General features: G+C 44.4%; 1 protein-coding gene across 21 annotated transcripts in view; it reads left to right on the top strand.

Annotated features, from left to right (window-relative positions):
• The first annotated feature begins 6,840 nt into the window (after positions 1-6,840).
• LMO7 (LIM domain 7) overlaps positions 6,841-15,176 on the top strand; it is a 222,627-nt gene continuing 214,291 nt past the window's right edge. For 6 of the 21 annotated variants that reach the window (XM_036459087.2, XM_045588704.1, XM_036459089.2 and 3 more), the window contains exon 1: positions 6,845-7,133. In XM_036459087.2, the coding sequence (XP_036314980.2) occupies positions 7,074-7,133 (60 nt within the window). In that variant the 5' untranslated portion in view covers positions 6,845-7,073. Of the gene's footprint in view, positions 7,134-15,176 lie in introns of all 21 variants that reach the window. The other 15 variants (XM_036459088.2, XM_045588706.1, XM_036459091.2 and 12 more) reach the window with 11 other exon arrangements.

Below are 15,176 nucleotides of genomic sequence, written 5' to 3' on the forward strand. Positions count from 1 at the left end.
GGTTGGTCAACCACTCAGTTGGACACTTAGCATATTAGGTTTTTATATATATAGATTGTACAATAGCTCATGGCTCAGAATGCTTGGCAAGTACTTTCCCTCCAGCCCCTGGTCTTGGAGACCTCATGTCCTCCCAAGGCTCTGCTCACCCTCATCAGCTGGCACACAAAGTAAATTGCATCGTGTGTGGAAACCCTTTGCAGGCTCCATGGGTGTGTCTTTACTTCGCTGCAGTTCCGATTATAACAACATGAGGAGAGACACCCTCATTATCAGGTAACACCATTGTGGTAAGACCCCTGCTCAGCCTACTGCAGCGGTTTTAAATAGGCCATGCGTTGCCCTAGATAGTTTGGTTCACTGGGTAGGCCTGTGGACTGAAGGGTCCTGGGTTTGATTCCAGTCAAGGGCACATTCCTGGGTTGCAGTCTCAATTCCCAGTAGGGGGTGTGTAGGAGGCAGCAGATCGATTCTCTCTCATTATTGATGTATCTCTCTCTCCCTCTGTCTTCCTCTCTGAAGTCAATAAAAAATATATGAACAAAAATAAAAATAAATAGTTCATGAAGCAAACATCACTGCTCTCCAGCCATCTAGTCCCCTCATACCCTCTTTTGTCTCTCCCCACGCCCTCCCGCTCCCGCCACACACACACTCTGCTAGGTCTGTAAAATGGGGTCAGGATTTCTACTTCAACCAAGAGCAACACTTCCACATGGACCTCCTTCCCTGCCCACCTCTGTCCCCAGTCCTGTGGGGTCTCCCCCTCCCTCCCCTCCATCTAACTTGGTGGGCCCCCCTCTGCCCCATCCTCCTGCAGCGGGGCTATATTGGGCAGGACTGTGTGGGGCTGTGCAGGCCGTGCAGTGGTGAGGAGCTGTGCTGGGTGAGCCCAGTCAGGGCCTCGGAGGAGAGCTGGGTTGAGGGATCTTGGAAAGGAGGAGGGAGGGACATGGAGCCTGTCCCATGGGAGAGGCACCAGGTTCCTTGGCTGCCCCCTCCCAGCAACTTTTTTAAGCCCCTGATTCACCTCTGGGTATGTACCCAAAGGAAATGAAGTTACTGTCTTAAAAAGATATCTGCAATCTCATGTTTATTGTATTATAGCATTGTTTACAGGGGCTGAGACATGGAAACTATCTAAACATACAACAGAGGAAATTTTTTTTAAGTCTCACACACACACACACACACACACACACACACACACTCTCACACTCACACTGGGGTATTATTTAGCCATTACAAAAACAAAGGAAATTTGGACAGTATTGATGGAACTTGAGAGCATTATGAAATAGTTCCATTATGAACTCTAGGATTGTTTGCTTTGTTTCTGTAAAAAAAATGCCATTTAGCAGGGATTGCACTGAATCTGTAGATCTCTTTGGGTAGTATGGACATTTTAACAATATTAATTTTTCCAATCCAAGAACATGGAATATTTTTTATTTATTTATTAGTGTCTTCTTCAATTTCTTTCATCAACATGATAGAGTTTTCATTGTACAGGTCTTTCACCTCTTTGGTTAAATTTATTCATACTTATTTTATTTTGTTAATGCTATTATAAAAGGGAATTTTAAACTATTTTTTTAAGATAATTGTTAGTGTGTAGAAATGCAACTGATTTTTGTATGTTAACTTTGTATCCTGCAACTTTGCTAAATTCTTATTTAGTTCTAAGTTTTTTGGTGAGGTCTTTAGAATTTTCTCTACATAAGATCGTATCATCGGCAAACCAAGACAATTTTCACTATACTTATTTTTTCTCTCTACCTCTGGAATTATTATTCCTATTAATAGATTTATTATATAAGCATGAGAAGTATACATGAAATCCAGATATTGGCTATCTTTAAACTCATAAAGGCTGCCACTTTTCTGAACCATTACCAACCGTAGTGAAATTTCAGTTCTTTTATTAGAAGAACTAGAGGCCCTGTGCATGAGATTCAGGCACTGGAGCGGGGGAAAGGGGTCCCTCAGCCTGGCCTGTGCCCTCTTGTAGTCTGGGAGCCCTTGGGGGATGTCTAACTGAAGGCTTAATCCATCCTTAGCACTGCCTGGGAGGAGGGAGAGACTCCTGCCACTGCCACTGCGCTCACCAGCCATGAGCTCTGCTTCTGGCTGAGAGGTGCTGCCCCTGTGGGAGCACACTGACAGCTCCTTCATTGATCGTCTGCCCCTGGTGGTCAGTATACGTCATAGTGACTGGTCGTTCCGCTGTTAGGCCGATTTGCATATTATCCATTTATTATATAGGATTCCCAGTATCTTGTGGCTTCTTCCAACTCTTCAGCTACCTCTAGTATATGTATATCTGTGTGTACATATTTATATATATATATACATTTTTTTTAAAATATATATTTTATTGATTTTTTTACAGAGAGGAAGAGAGAGGGATAGAGAGTTAGAAACATCAAAGAGAAAGAAAAAAATAGATCAGCTGCCCCTTGCATACCCCCTATCAGGGATATGCCCGCAACCAAGGTACATGCCCTTGACCGGAATCGAACCTGGGACCTTCCAGTCTGCAGGCCGATGCTCTATCCACTGAGTCAAACTGGTTTCGGCTAGTATATGTATATTTAAATGTTGTACCACTTTCTCCCATCAAAAGTTCATTTCATCACTGATGGATAAGAATATGACAACTGCGTGCTGCGCCAGCACAGCCAAGGGTTTGGCAAGCCCCTTGGGAGGGGCTCGTGAAGGATGAAGAAAAGACAGACAAAGAGAATAAGCTGGGTCTAGGTGGATCTTCTGTGTCTGGCTGAGAACACAGAACAGATCCAGGCTGCAAGCTGAGCCTTTATTTTATAGTCAGAGGTAAACAAGGTAATTTACAATGTTCTTGTAAGTTTCACTTTTTTTTTTTTTTTTTTTTTTTTTTGCAGCTCTTGCTGCACCTCCCACAGCCCATTAGCTAAAGACAAAAGATCTAGGGAGAGTCACAAAATAAAGCTTAATTATGCTAAGTGGGCTGTGCTCTCTAAGCTGGGACTAGTTTTTGGCCAATAGGTCAGTCTGAGGCTTAACCCTATAACAACTCCCTATACAACTGTACTGTTTTTAAATGTTGAAGAATACCTCAAATTTCTTTGGAAAATAAATGATATTCTTCATGTTTTATTATTGTGAGTTATATTTTTAAACTTCCAAGGCAGGTTACCTTTCCCTATAGGTCTCTCTATACATGTTTCCAGAAGGATAAAACACTTTAATGACTGATGTTAGGAGGCAAAGAATTGAATTTGGATCTGTGGAGCTGCAAGCTTTCAAACCAAAGAGAGAAATGGCTCGTGTCTGAGCTGATTTGAAACAGAATCTGCAGTACCTTGCAGCTCTTTCCATGGGGGTATCTGCGCAAACAAAGAAATTTCCATTCATTAGGAAAAATCCATATTTGACACATTACTATTAGAGACTAATGGGAAATAACCATAATTTCTTGAGTGCCTATTCCATGCCAGCATCTTCCGGAGTTTTTACAGATACTCTGATATTTAATTCTCATAAGAACCCTTTAAGTAGTTATTTCCCACATTTTTCAGATGAGGAAACTAAAGCTCAGAGAGTTTGGTAACTTGGTAACCGTAGTCACTCAGACTCCCAAGCCTGTGCACTTCCTATGGTTCTGGGTTGCTGTCCCCAAAACTATAAATCAAATCACAGAGCAGCAGCTTTAAACAGTATAATATACCTGTATAGTTGCTGTTGTAACAATGCTCATGAAGATTGAGGAATGTCTGTCTTTCTACTAGATTGGAAGTACATGAGGTTTAGTAGCCAAATTTTAAAAACAAATTTTATATCACTTATAAGATCTAGCCCTTTACATATATAAAGTGGTCACTAAATATTTAACAGAATAGATCTTTTAAAATATATATATATATATTTTTATTGATTTTTTACAGGGAGGAAGAGAGAGGGATAGAGAGCTAGAAACATCTATGAGAGAGAATCATCGATCAGCTGCCTCTTGCACACCCCCTACTGGGGATGTGCCCTCAACCAAGGTACATGCCCTTGACCAGAACCAAACACGGGACCTTTCAGTCCCTAGGCCGACACTCTATCCACTGAGCCAAACTGGTTTCGGCCAGAATAGATCTTGAATAGCCAGAAAGAGGAAAACATTTTCTTTTATCCTCTCATCCTTATTTTTGTTTCATCTGATCATAGTACACCAGGAGGCAAAGAGATGGACCAGTCAATGGCCTTGCATTTCAGCAAGAACAAGTCTCAGCTCTTCTAAAAAATAATCCATTGATTTCAGATGAATGCCAATGAAAAAAATGGTTGAACAAAGATAAACCTACAAATAAAAACCATCCTCAGGAAGTCATCCCCCAAAATAAACCTACAAATAAAAATCATTCTCAAGAATTACCCCAAATGGGTACAACGTGGATGAAGTCTTTATTCAGAAGAGTAAATGAGTTGTAACCCAGCCTTTAGAGCTAACTTCTAGATAACAGGAAATAGAATTGTGTTGCAGACACCATAGAATAAATCCAGAAGGCTGCCCCTGTTTCTTTTATAAGACAAAGCTATTCTAAAAATAGAAGGTAGGGAGAAGGGGGAAGCTAGTCTGGGTTAAAAACAGATGTCACCAAATGCAATGTGTGGCCATTGTTTGGAGCCTGGTCTGACTTAGTCAGCTATGAAAGACATATTGGGATCAGCAGGGGAAATGTGAGTCTGGATTGGCAAATCATCTCTCTGTCTCCCTTTCTCTTTCCCTTCCTTCCCCCTTCCTCAGAGACCTAGCCTTCCCTCAGATAATCAGCGACCCTCCAGGCAGCAGAAGACATCAGCTGGGACCTGACTAAAGGTCCAAAGGTCTGGACCTCTGCCAGGATAAAGATAACATCTTTCACGTCCTAAGCTGGAAGGTCCGCCCTGGCTCCTTTCCCATGAGACCTGACAGGGGCACTAGAAACAGACCTCAGAGCTGTCCTCCAGATCTGAAGAAGTAATTCATTACCCTTACCTCACCTCACACCAATCAGCTCCCAACTCGATGGAACCCCCCCTAACCCATGGTGTGTTGAGGTTTTGCCCTATATAATCTGTAACCTACATTCCATCGGGCTTTTGAGCATTAGCTTCCCTTTCTCTTGAAGGCATTCATAGTAAAATAGCCAACAGTGCCTGACTGATGTGGCTGGCTAAGAGACCTATGAACCAAGCGGTTGCCATTTTGATTTCAGTCAGGCACATGCCCAGGTTTTGGGCTCGATCCCAGTAGGGGGCTGGTAGGAAGTAGCTGATCCATGTTTCTCTCTTCCTCTCTCTCGAAAAATCAATAAAAACATATTTTTTAAAAGCCAACCTTTCTCCACTTCAATTGTTAGTGTGTAGTGTTTGGCTCAGCTAGTGCAGATTTACACTTTCTGTTCTATAACAACTGATACTGGGTAATTATTTTTAGTTTTAGTTAACCGTGAAATGGTAATATAGTTATGTAGAAAGTGTTCTTTTAAAATTGAGATGCACATTGTAATATTGAGGAGTGAAATATCACAATATCTTTACTTTAAAACTCCAGCAGAAAAGGTGATGAATAAGGCAAAATAGTTTTTGAAGTTAAATATTTGATGTCGTTTTTCATCATAAAGAGTAAACAATCACCCAGGAGAATGAAGAAGGGTTTAAAAGGGGAAGAATCCTGCCAAGACTAGTTTGGATCAATGGATAGAGCGTCAGCCTTCGGACTGAAGGGTCCCAGGTTCAGTTCCGGTCAAGGGCATGTACCTTGGTTGCTGGCACATCCCCAGTGGGGGCGTGCAGGAGGCAGCTGATCGATGATTCTCTCTCATCAATGTTTCTAACTCTATCTTTCTCCCTTCCTCTCTGGAAAAAAAAAAATCAATAAAATATATTGAAAAGAGGAAGAATCCATTCCTCTAAGGTTGCTGCCATTCACCTGTGGCTGCTGCCATGACCGGGTTTCAGTAGTATGAGAGCGGTCCCACAGGAGTCAAAGACACGTGAGCAGGTTCCTTTAGGATCTGATCTCTGTGTGAAAAGAACCCAAGTGAGCCAACCCACAGCCCGGGGACGCTGGGGGATAGGTCACCCCATGGCCCCTGAGTGTCCCCAAACCACAACGGGTAGAGGGACGGGAGGTCAGGGTGAGGGCGGTCCTAGGATCCGAACGGGGCGGAATGGGCAGGGGGCGGGAGAACAACCGGATCCCCTCCGCTCCCACCCGCTGCGCGCGGGCAGGTACCGCCCCTCTCCCACCTGGAGGCGGCGTGCGCGGCCACCGCCCTCCCCTGCCGCCCGGAGGGCCTGGAGTTCGGGGCGGGGACCCCGCGCACCGGGCCGCGGGACCGTGGCCGTGACCGCGGGCTGGGCTGGAGCGGGAGTCGCGTGGCCGGGACCGCAGGTGCGGGCGGAGGGCCGGGCGGGGTGGCGCCGCCCGCGGGGGAAGTTTCTTGGCCGGGAAAGGCGCAATTGTGTGCAATTGTGTGCAGCTATTCCTGGTCTCCGGGCGGCCGCGGGCCGCGGGGGCGCCGTGTCCAGTGGCCCCGGCCGGGAGCGGGCAGGGGGCCCGGCGGGCGCGGGCGGGAGGGATGGGGCGCGGGGGCGCGTGGGCGCGTCCCCTCGGGGTGGGGCTGGGGCTGCGGTGCAGGGCGCTTGGCCCGGGCCCGATCCCCTGGCTGCCCGCGGCATCCCCCCGGCCCAGACGGGCTGCCCACAAAGGCGGCGGCGGCCCGGGAGCCGCAGGGGGGCGGGCGGAAGCGGGGCCGGGCGGCCGGGGTGGGTCGGGGCGGGGCCGTCGGGGAGGGCCGTGCGCCGGGCGCCTTCCAGCAGCTTTGCAAGTCCGAGCAGTTGTTGGAGCTGCTCGCGTCCCGGCGGAACCCGGGGAGTTTCCTAGAGTTTGGAGAAAGCCACATCTTCAGCTTCTTGTAGGTTGGAGATCCGACCGATCGGCGGAGCGCAGCCAAGGGAGGGAGCACCCGGGCGCCTCGCAGACCGAGACCGCGAGCCACCCCCGCCCCTCCCGGCACCCACGCGCCTCTCTCTCCCCCCATCGCCCGGTCCCCGCAGCCATGCAGGAGGGCGAGGCCGGCTGCGCCGTCGCGTTCGCCGAAGCCCAGAGATGGGTAGAGGTGAGTGCCTGTCCCCTTGTCCCGTTGGCACGGGTTCGCGGGCGTCGCGAGGTGAGGGCGCTGCAGGCGGCCCCTTCCCGGGACCTTCCCGGGCGCCGGGCAGCCGGCTGGCTTGCGCGTGCCTTTGGGGGGCTTTGGAAGCCCTGCTTCTCCGGATTCTTCACTCTGCCCTCCCCCGCGACGGGCTCGCCGAGGTGCCCAGAGCCCCTCTGTCAGGGCAGGTTCCGGCGCTGACCCGCCCGGGCTCCGGGGCTGCGCATCCCTGTGGACCAGCCTCCGGAGGCGCCGGGACCCCGGGATGTGTCCCTGGGGACAGCCGGCCCGGGTCCTCCGGTGCTGTTCTTTGGAGGATGTGGAGACGCCGCACACGCCTGCACGGGCGCGCGTGTGGTGTGGGAGGGCTGGTGGGAGAGTGGAGACACCTGTGGCCCTTCGGGGGGGGGACCCGGAGCCCTGAGGATGGGGGCTGGGGAATGGGATGGGGGTGGGGTGGGTGGAAGTCAGGGCTTGCATTTATTCAAAGTCTGCCTTGATGAGATGAGATATCCTGGGGTCACTCAGGGAAGGTCGTTACTTCCTCAGCTGTGCCTCAGAGACAAGATCCTCCACCCCCTTCTTTCCCATTAAAAAAGAAGACAGTCTCCTTCACCAACATCTTGGGGCTAACCTGTTGAAGGTTAACTCCAGGCTTCTAGCCGTTATTCTACTGGATGGAAAAGATGACTTTGTAAATGATGCTCAGGAATCTTCCCAGCAGATGTGAATCACTTGCTTGTTAGAAAATCGTTGCCTGCACCTGCCTTGAAGTCATTTAGGAGTGATTGATGCCAGGTGTTAGCTTATTCATATTTAGTTCAAATTTAATAGTTCGTATTCAGTTCATTTATATTTAAATATGTTTTAAAGTATTTAAACATGAAAATCAGGTTTAAAGGTTATCCTACGGAAAACTCCATAGTCAAGAATTCTAAAGCAAAGTGCTTAAAAAATAACTCATTTGTCCTTAAAGAAATAAATATATTTATATTGAAAAAAATAAAGAGAATAAACGTTCAATGTTAGATTTTTTTTACTCTAAATAAAAGAATGTGAAATGTGAGTAGCATTATCTATTAGGAAGTAGGGAAAGTCTAAGAAATTCACGTTTGGTGTCTTTTGGACTGAAAGTTTGAGCGTCTGAAGGTGACTTAGAAAGATGTGAAGGGGGGTTTGGGGAGGCTGGGAGAAGAATAAACATGGTATTTTGAATTGAAATGAGAGTGGAAAAATTCCAGCAATGTAGTTAAGAGAAGTAACTTCCCTCATTCATCAACTTTGAAAAATCAGGGCTACCAAAGGTAATTTCCCATTAGTAGTGTTTGTTCTGTATACTTTTAGAAGAGAAATTAAATGACCCTTTTTGTATTTGAGTGTTGGGCATGGAGGGAGGGAGAAAGGAAGACATATGGGGACATTATGGGGACATTTTTTTGGTCACACATGGCTCCCGTGTGGAGTTTGTATCTGCACGTTGTGTATTTGCTTCAGGAAATCTGTGACTATGCATGATTTCACATAGTTTCCTTTTAGTATACCTACTTTTAAAATCTGGAAATTCCTGGTTTATTGTAACTTGCTCATAATTGGGTAGGATTTCTGTGAGAAAATTGTTTTAAAAAGTTGGAAAAGCGTTTTGTGATAAAAGATATAGTGCATGGTAAATGTGCTCATCTTCCCACTCCCCTCCCACCCCATCTGAAAGTGTTTCTCAGCAATGATGTGGCATCTCTAAGAGTTTTGTCCATCATTAGCAGAGAGCCAGATCTTTTTAAAGGTTTTGATACATGATTGTAATATACTTAATCAAACTAAAATAAGTGATTTTTTCCCTGGTGTCACAGGGAGCAAGGTAGTGTGTTTATTGTAGATATGTGAATAAATGGATTTATATATTTACAAACTCTTTGCTATACTGTGGGCACTGGAAGTGACAGCAGTGTGTTCCCTTTTAGGTTTATTTGCTTTCAGTGTCCAGATTTACTTGTCTCCTTAGCTTTGCCTTTACAACCAAAACATATAATTTAAAGTATTGTTTTTGCCAAAAGAAGCCGAACGAACGACTCTCTCATTGCCATAACCTCTTTAACTCTGAGAACCCCTAATTTGAAGATAAAATGTTGGTTCCAAAGCCTATTTTATAAAGTATTTTGGAAAGTGAGGAAGATTATAGTGTAAATTTTTCTCTTGCTTGCTAATATTCTTGCTCCATTTTTCCTTTCTGCTATACTTTACATATATTGAAGCATAAGTGGCTCATTCATGTGTTTGTGTGTGTGTGTATGTGTGTGTGTATTGACATCTGTGCATTATAATAGCACATTGTATAATACATTATCTATAATATAATCTTCTACCATTATTCTTAGCTGCAGTTTCGAATAACCCAAGGTCAGGAAACTCCAATAACCTTGTAAAACTTTGAGTGGTGACCAGAGTCCATGTCAGAATGCCCTTGGCATTTCCACTCTCCATCTGTGATTTTACATAGCTAATGGATTATTGCCACATCAGAGTTAAAGTTTTATTTATTTCATCTTGGGAGGGAAGGAGGAGTGAGGTGAGGGCTAGTGGTTGTTATTCTGCCAATTACTATTATTTTATGACTCGTGTTTTTATTTATTTCATATTGTACATAGGTACTTTATAGTATATTTATACTTAACCTCTGGCTAGTTTAGTTTTCAATTCTAAACAAATGTAGGAATGCTACTCTTTGAAGTAATTCACCATAATGCTGTTGGATATTATCTGGTTGGAAATGCTGTTTGGAATATTAATGATGTAGCAGAGCTGGTTTATGATTAAACACTAGTTTAAAACCAAATATGTAATGGTTTGAAGGCAAAGGCCGAGGGGAAGCTTGATTTCAGGATGGTCATGGAGTGGGTGATGGCAGTGGTAGAACATGCAGCGCGGACCCTTTAATTTTAGCCCTTCTCTGCAGCACCTTTTAATTTTCTGTACCTAATAGTTTCCGCTGTCTCTCTGTTTTGGGGCATTCAAATGCCTTGTAATAATCAGTCAAAATACCAGTGAGATTGGATACTGGGTATATGGCTCATTGCACTGGTCAGTCGCCCGTTTCCAGTGTGTGAGTTACCGTACCTGTCTAGGTTGAGGTTTAAATACAGTAATAATATTTATGACTGGAGCAGAAGAGGCTAACTTACTTCACCACCTCCCTGCTCACCTGCTCTTCCTGTTATCGCTGGGTTTGATTCTTTAGGATCAGTGTCACCCTGCAGAAGAGCTGAAGGGATGCCAGCAGAGCTCATTGCCATGCCTGGCTACAGAATACCAATCCTCCCCTAGTTGCTTCCGACTGGTCTGCTTCTCCACCAGTCCCCATTTTTATCCTTCAGGGATGTCCTAGGCACCGCCTGTGCTTATCTTTGGTGCTGCATTAGGAAAGAATTGCACTCTGCAGGAAGCCCACTGACCTCGGCAAAATCCTTCTGAGTGGTTTCCCTCTTTCCTGTAAGCTGCATCCTTCCTCCTAGTGGTCTGGTCTGAAAGGGTTTGCCTGGAGCACATGAATCCTTGTGCATGTCAGGGTTATCTGAAGACGCAGCTCTCAGTACTGTTGCTTTCCAGATGTACGTTGAGTGACATGAACATTCATTGGAAAATGTTACTGAATTCATAGAACTTTTTTTGGGTAATTACAATAGAATTTCAACTAACGGAAATTAAAATGGAAAATTCTATGATGGTAAATATTTGTTAAACATTTTAAATTTTAGAAAGCAATTCTTGCCCTAGCAAGTTTAGCTCAGTGGATGGAGCATCAGCCCATGGACTAAAGGGTCCCAGGTTAGATCATGGCCAAGGGCACGTACCTCAGTTGCAGGTTCAGTTCCCATGCGGGAAGCAACCAATCCATGTGTCCTTCTCACATTGGTGTTTCTCTCTCTCTTTCTTTCCCCCCTGCATTCTCTCAATAAAATCAATGGAAAAATATCCTTGGGAGAGGATGAACAAAACAACAACAACACACACACAAAAATAAAATTGTGCATGGGTGGGGTCTCCCAGCCTCTAGTCCTTACATAATGCCATTAAGTGTAGCATTCACAACCTTTTATAATCTGGTCTCTGCCCATATATCTAGCTTTATTTTGGAGCCAGTTTCTCCATAACTATTTGTGAAGTTGCAAGATAGCATAGAGATTAAGAGAACAGTTTTGTATATTACACCCCAGTACTAACCTCCCTCCCTCCCCTGCTTTCCCTCTGAGGTTTGACTTCGTGTTCGGTGTTTATCTCTGGATCTATTTTTGTTCATCAGTTTATGTTGTTCATTATATTCCACAAATGAGTGAGATCATGTGATATTTATCTTTCTCTGACTGGCTTATTTTGCTTAGCATAATGCTCTCCAGGTCCATCTATGCTGTTGCAAATTGTAAAAGTCCCTTATTTTTTATAGCAGTGTAGTATTCCATTGTAGATGTACCAAAGTTTTCTAATCCACTCATCTGCTGATGGGCACTTAGGCTGTTTCCAAATCTTAGCTGTTATGAACATAGGGATGAATATGTTCTTTCTGATTGGTGTTTCTGATTTCTTGGGGTATATTCCTAAAAGTGGGATTACTGGGTCGAATGGGAGTTCCATTTTTAACTTTTTGAGGAAACTCCATACTGTCTTCCACAGTGGCTGCACCAGTCTGTATTCCCACCAGCAGTGCTAGAGGGTTCCTTTTTTTAGAATCCTCACTAGCGATTGTCGTTTGTTGATTTTTTGATGATAGCCATTCTGACAGGTGTCAGAAGATACCTCATTGTTGTTTTTATTTGCATCTCTCAGATAGTGACTTTGAGCATGTTTTTTTGTGTCTCTCAGCCTTCTATATGTCCTCTTTCGAAAAGTGTCTATTAAATCCTTTGTCATTTTTTTGATTGGATTGTTTATCTTCCTTTTGTTAAGTTGTATTCGTTCCCTGTAAATTTTGGAGATTAAACCTTTATCTGAGATAACATGGCAAATATGTTCTCCTATGCCAGGGGTATTGAACTCAATCAGAGAAGGGGCCAAAATCTAAAATCCAGCCTAAATCGCGGGCCGAATGGTTTACTGAACAGTCATAAACTGACAATGTTAACCAGAAATGTGAATTTAAAATGAGTGGAACAATCTTTTCCTTAACAGTGCTGTTAACCAACTCACATGCTATCAAGCAAAACAGTAATATTGGTATCAAGCAAAACAGTAATATTGGAATGTACCTAAAATGCTCATTGTTTTGTTTTCTGGCTAGATGTCTGACACCGTTTTCCCCGGATCAATGAGTCAATGTTCGGTTTTATTTCTTGGGCTGTAGCAATTCGCAAAACAGCATGGAGGTTGTCATCGGTAATGCGTGATCTGTGCTTGTTTTTGTTCAGATTCATTATTGAAAACATCTGTTCACAAAGATAGGTGCTCCCGAACATGGATAGAATACGGGCAGCATGAAGTCGGAGCTCTGGCATTGAGTCAGGGGGCAGTAGAGGCTAGAAGTCCTCAATTTCAACATCCTGAAACCTTGATTTCAGGCCACTGTCAGACTGAAGTTCGATTATCTCCATCTGAAGGTGATGGGGCACATTGTTGACATCAACTGTAAAAGAATTGGCAAAGATGTCAAAGCCTGAGTGCTGTGTTCTAAAGTCAGAGAAGCGCCGCTTAAATTCACTTAGTAAACGGCTAACTTTGGTAGCCAGCCGACTGCAAGGAAAAGTACCAGAAATAGTGGTTGAGATACTCAAACAAACGGGAAAGTGGGCAAGATTGTCCTGTTCCAGTTGGGACTTCCATAGTTGAAGTTTACGCTGGAATGCTGTGATCATGTCAGACATCTTCATGATGACTTGTTTGCGTCCCTGCAGCTTCAGATTCAGTTGGGCGAGATGCTCGCATATGTCACACATCATAGCAAAATCACATAGCCAGGCGGGATCCGACAGTTCGGCAAGGGCTTTCCTTTACTTTCCATGAAAAGAGCAATTTGTTCTCTGAGCTCAAAAAATCTTTTGAGGACTGCGCTCTTGCTCAGCCATCTTACTTCTGTGTGGTATGGCACGTCTCCATGCTCTGCACCCACCTCCTGTAAAAACTGCTGGAACTGGCGATGATTCAGGCCACGTGCCCGTATAAAGTTAATAGTTTTAATGACTGTGGTCATTATGTCATTCATGTCCAGAACTTTTCCACACATAGCCTCTTGGTGGATAATGCAATGATAAGTAATCAAGGGTGTGTGGCAGTGACTTTTTTGCATTCTTTCCTTCATTAGTCCAACCAAGCCTTTCTTTTCTCTGCACATTGAAGGTGCGCCATCGGTAGTTAGCCCCACCAACTTTTCCCAGGGTAATTTAAAATTATTTATAGATTTCTCCACAGCCTCAAATATATCTCTACCAGTCGTCATCCCATACATGGCAGCTACATCCAAAAGTTCCTCAGTGACAGAGAGGTCGGTCTTCGTAGCACGTATAAAGATGGACAGCTGCGCTGTATCAGTGTTGTCTGTGCTTTCATCGATAGCAAGTGAAAAAGCGAGATAACTGCATGCCTGTTCGGCCAGCTCTGATGATAGATTTCCTGAGAGTTCTTGAACTCTATCTGCAATGGTGTTTCTTGACAAACTGACATTTTGAAAACTCTGTATCTGGTCTGGGCATACTTGCTCACACACTTTTAGCATGCATTGCTTCAAAAAGGCACCCTCTGAAAAACACCTTGAAGTACGGGCAATTTCTTCAGCCACTATAAAGCTTGCTTTCACTGCAGCATCATTTTTCGCTGTAGCCTTTGTAAACATTTGCTGCTGTGATTGTAGTTTGCCTTTTAGTTCTTTAACAATTTTATGCTTTTCTTCCAAAGTATATTTGCCATACTTAACATTATGTTTGGTGTCAAAATGACGACGTATATTGTACTCTTTCATCACCGACACTGTCTCATAACACAATATACACACTGGTTTGCCCTCTCTAAGCACAAACATGTATTCATTTTCCCATTTGTCATTAAATTGTCTGCCTTCACCATCAACTTTTCTTTTCCTGGACATTTTGGGATCAATATTGGCAGTAAAAGATTTAGTTTATTGGAAATCTGCGTTAGAAGGAAAAAGTTGAAAACTGCACAGGGATAGCTTGATTTGGCAGATGGAGTGGAGAAAAAAAAAGTCAGTCAATAAATGCCTGGCTGGGTACAGATAGCAGATTCTGTTGCGATTTTTATGCCTGCACTTTATGCCAGGAACTGGCAGCTTCTGCTGTGTATTTTTTATGCCCGCATACTCACTCTCTCCTCTGCTCTGCCACCCGCACAACCACATCGGATGCCGGACTATAGGTCACGCCTCCTGAATCTCTGTGTGACTTGTTATCTATGCACATTCGTAATAGATAGCAAGTACGGCGGGCGAGATCACAAGCCTCCTATGTCACCGCGCATCATTGTGATGGAACGCAGCAGAGTGCAGTGATGACAGCGTGGTGCGGGCCACATTGCAAGGCCTGGTGGGCCGGATTTGGCCCGCGGGCCTTGTGTTTGACATGTGTGTCCTATGCAGTGGACTTTCTTGTTGCTGACGGGAAATCAAACCCACAACCTTTTGGTGTACAGGACAATTGAGCTACCCAGCCCAGGCCCTGTACTAATTTATCTTTTAACTGGAAGTTTGTGTCTTTTGACTAATTTCAGCCAATGTAGGGTGACCACAGTTAGCACTTCTGTATATATTTTGAAAGATGCTAAGAGAGGAGATCCTGAAAGTTTGCATCACGAGGAAAAAAAATGTTTTTTGTGTGTAACTACATGAGGAGATGGGTGTTAACTGAACTTACTATGTTATTCAGTTCTCCATATACTGGTATGTCAGTCAAGTCATTATGCCAAACACCTTAGACTTAGTGCTCTATGTCAGTTATCTCAATAACTAGGGAAAAAAAAAAAAGGGAGAAAGTAAGTACAGTTGTGGAATCAAATCAAAATTGTGCAAGTCCTGGCTCT

This window comes from Pipistrellus kuhlii, unplaced genomic scaffold (assembly GCF_014108245.1).
Source record: "Pipistrellus kuhlii isolate mPipKuh1 unplaced genomic scaffold, mPipKuh1.p scaffold_m20_p_3, whole genome shotgun sequence".
NCBI lineage: Eukaryota > Metazoa > Chordata > Mammalia > Chiroptera > Vespertilionidae > Pipistrellus > Pipistrellus kuhlii.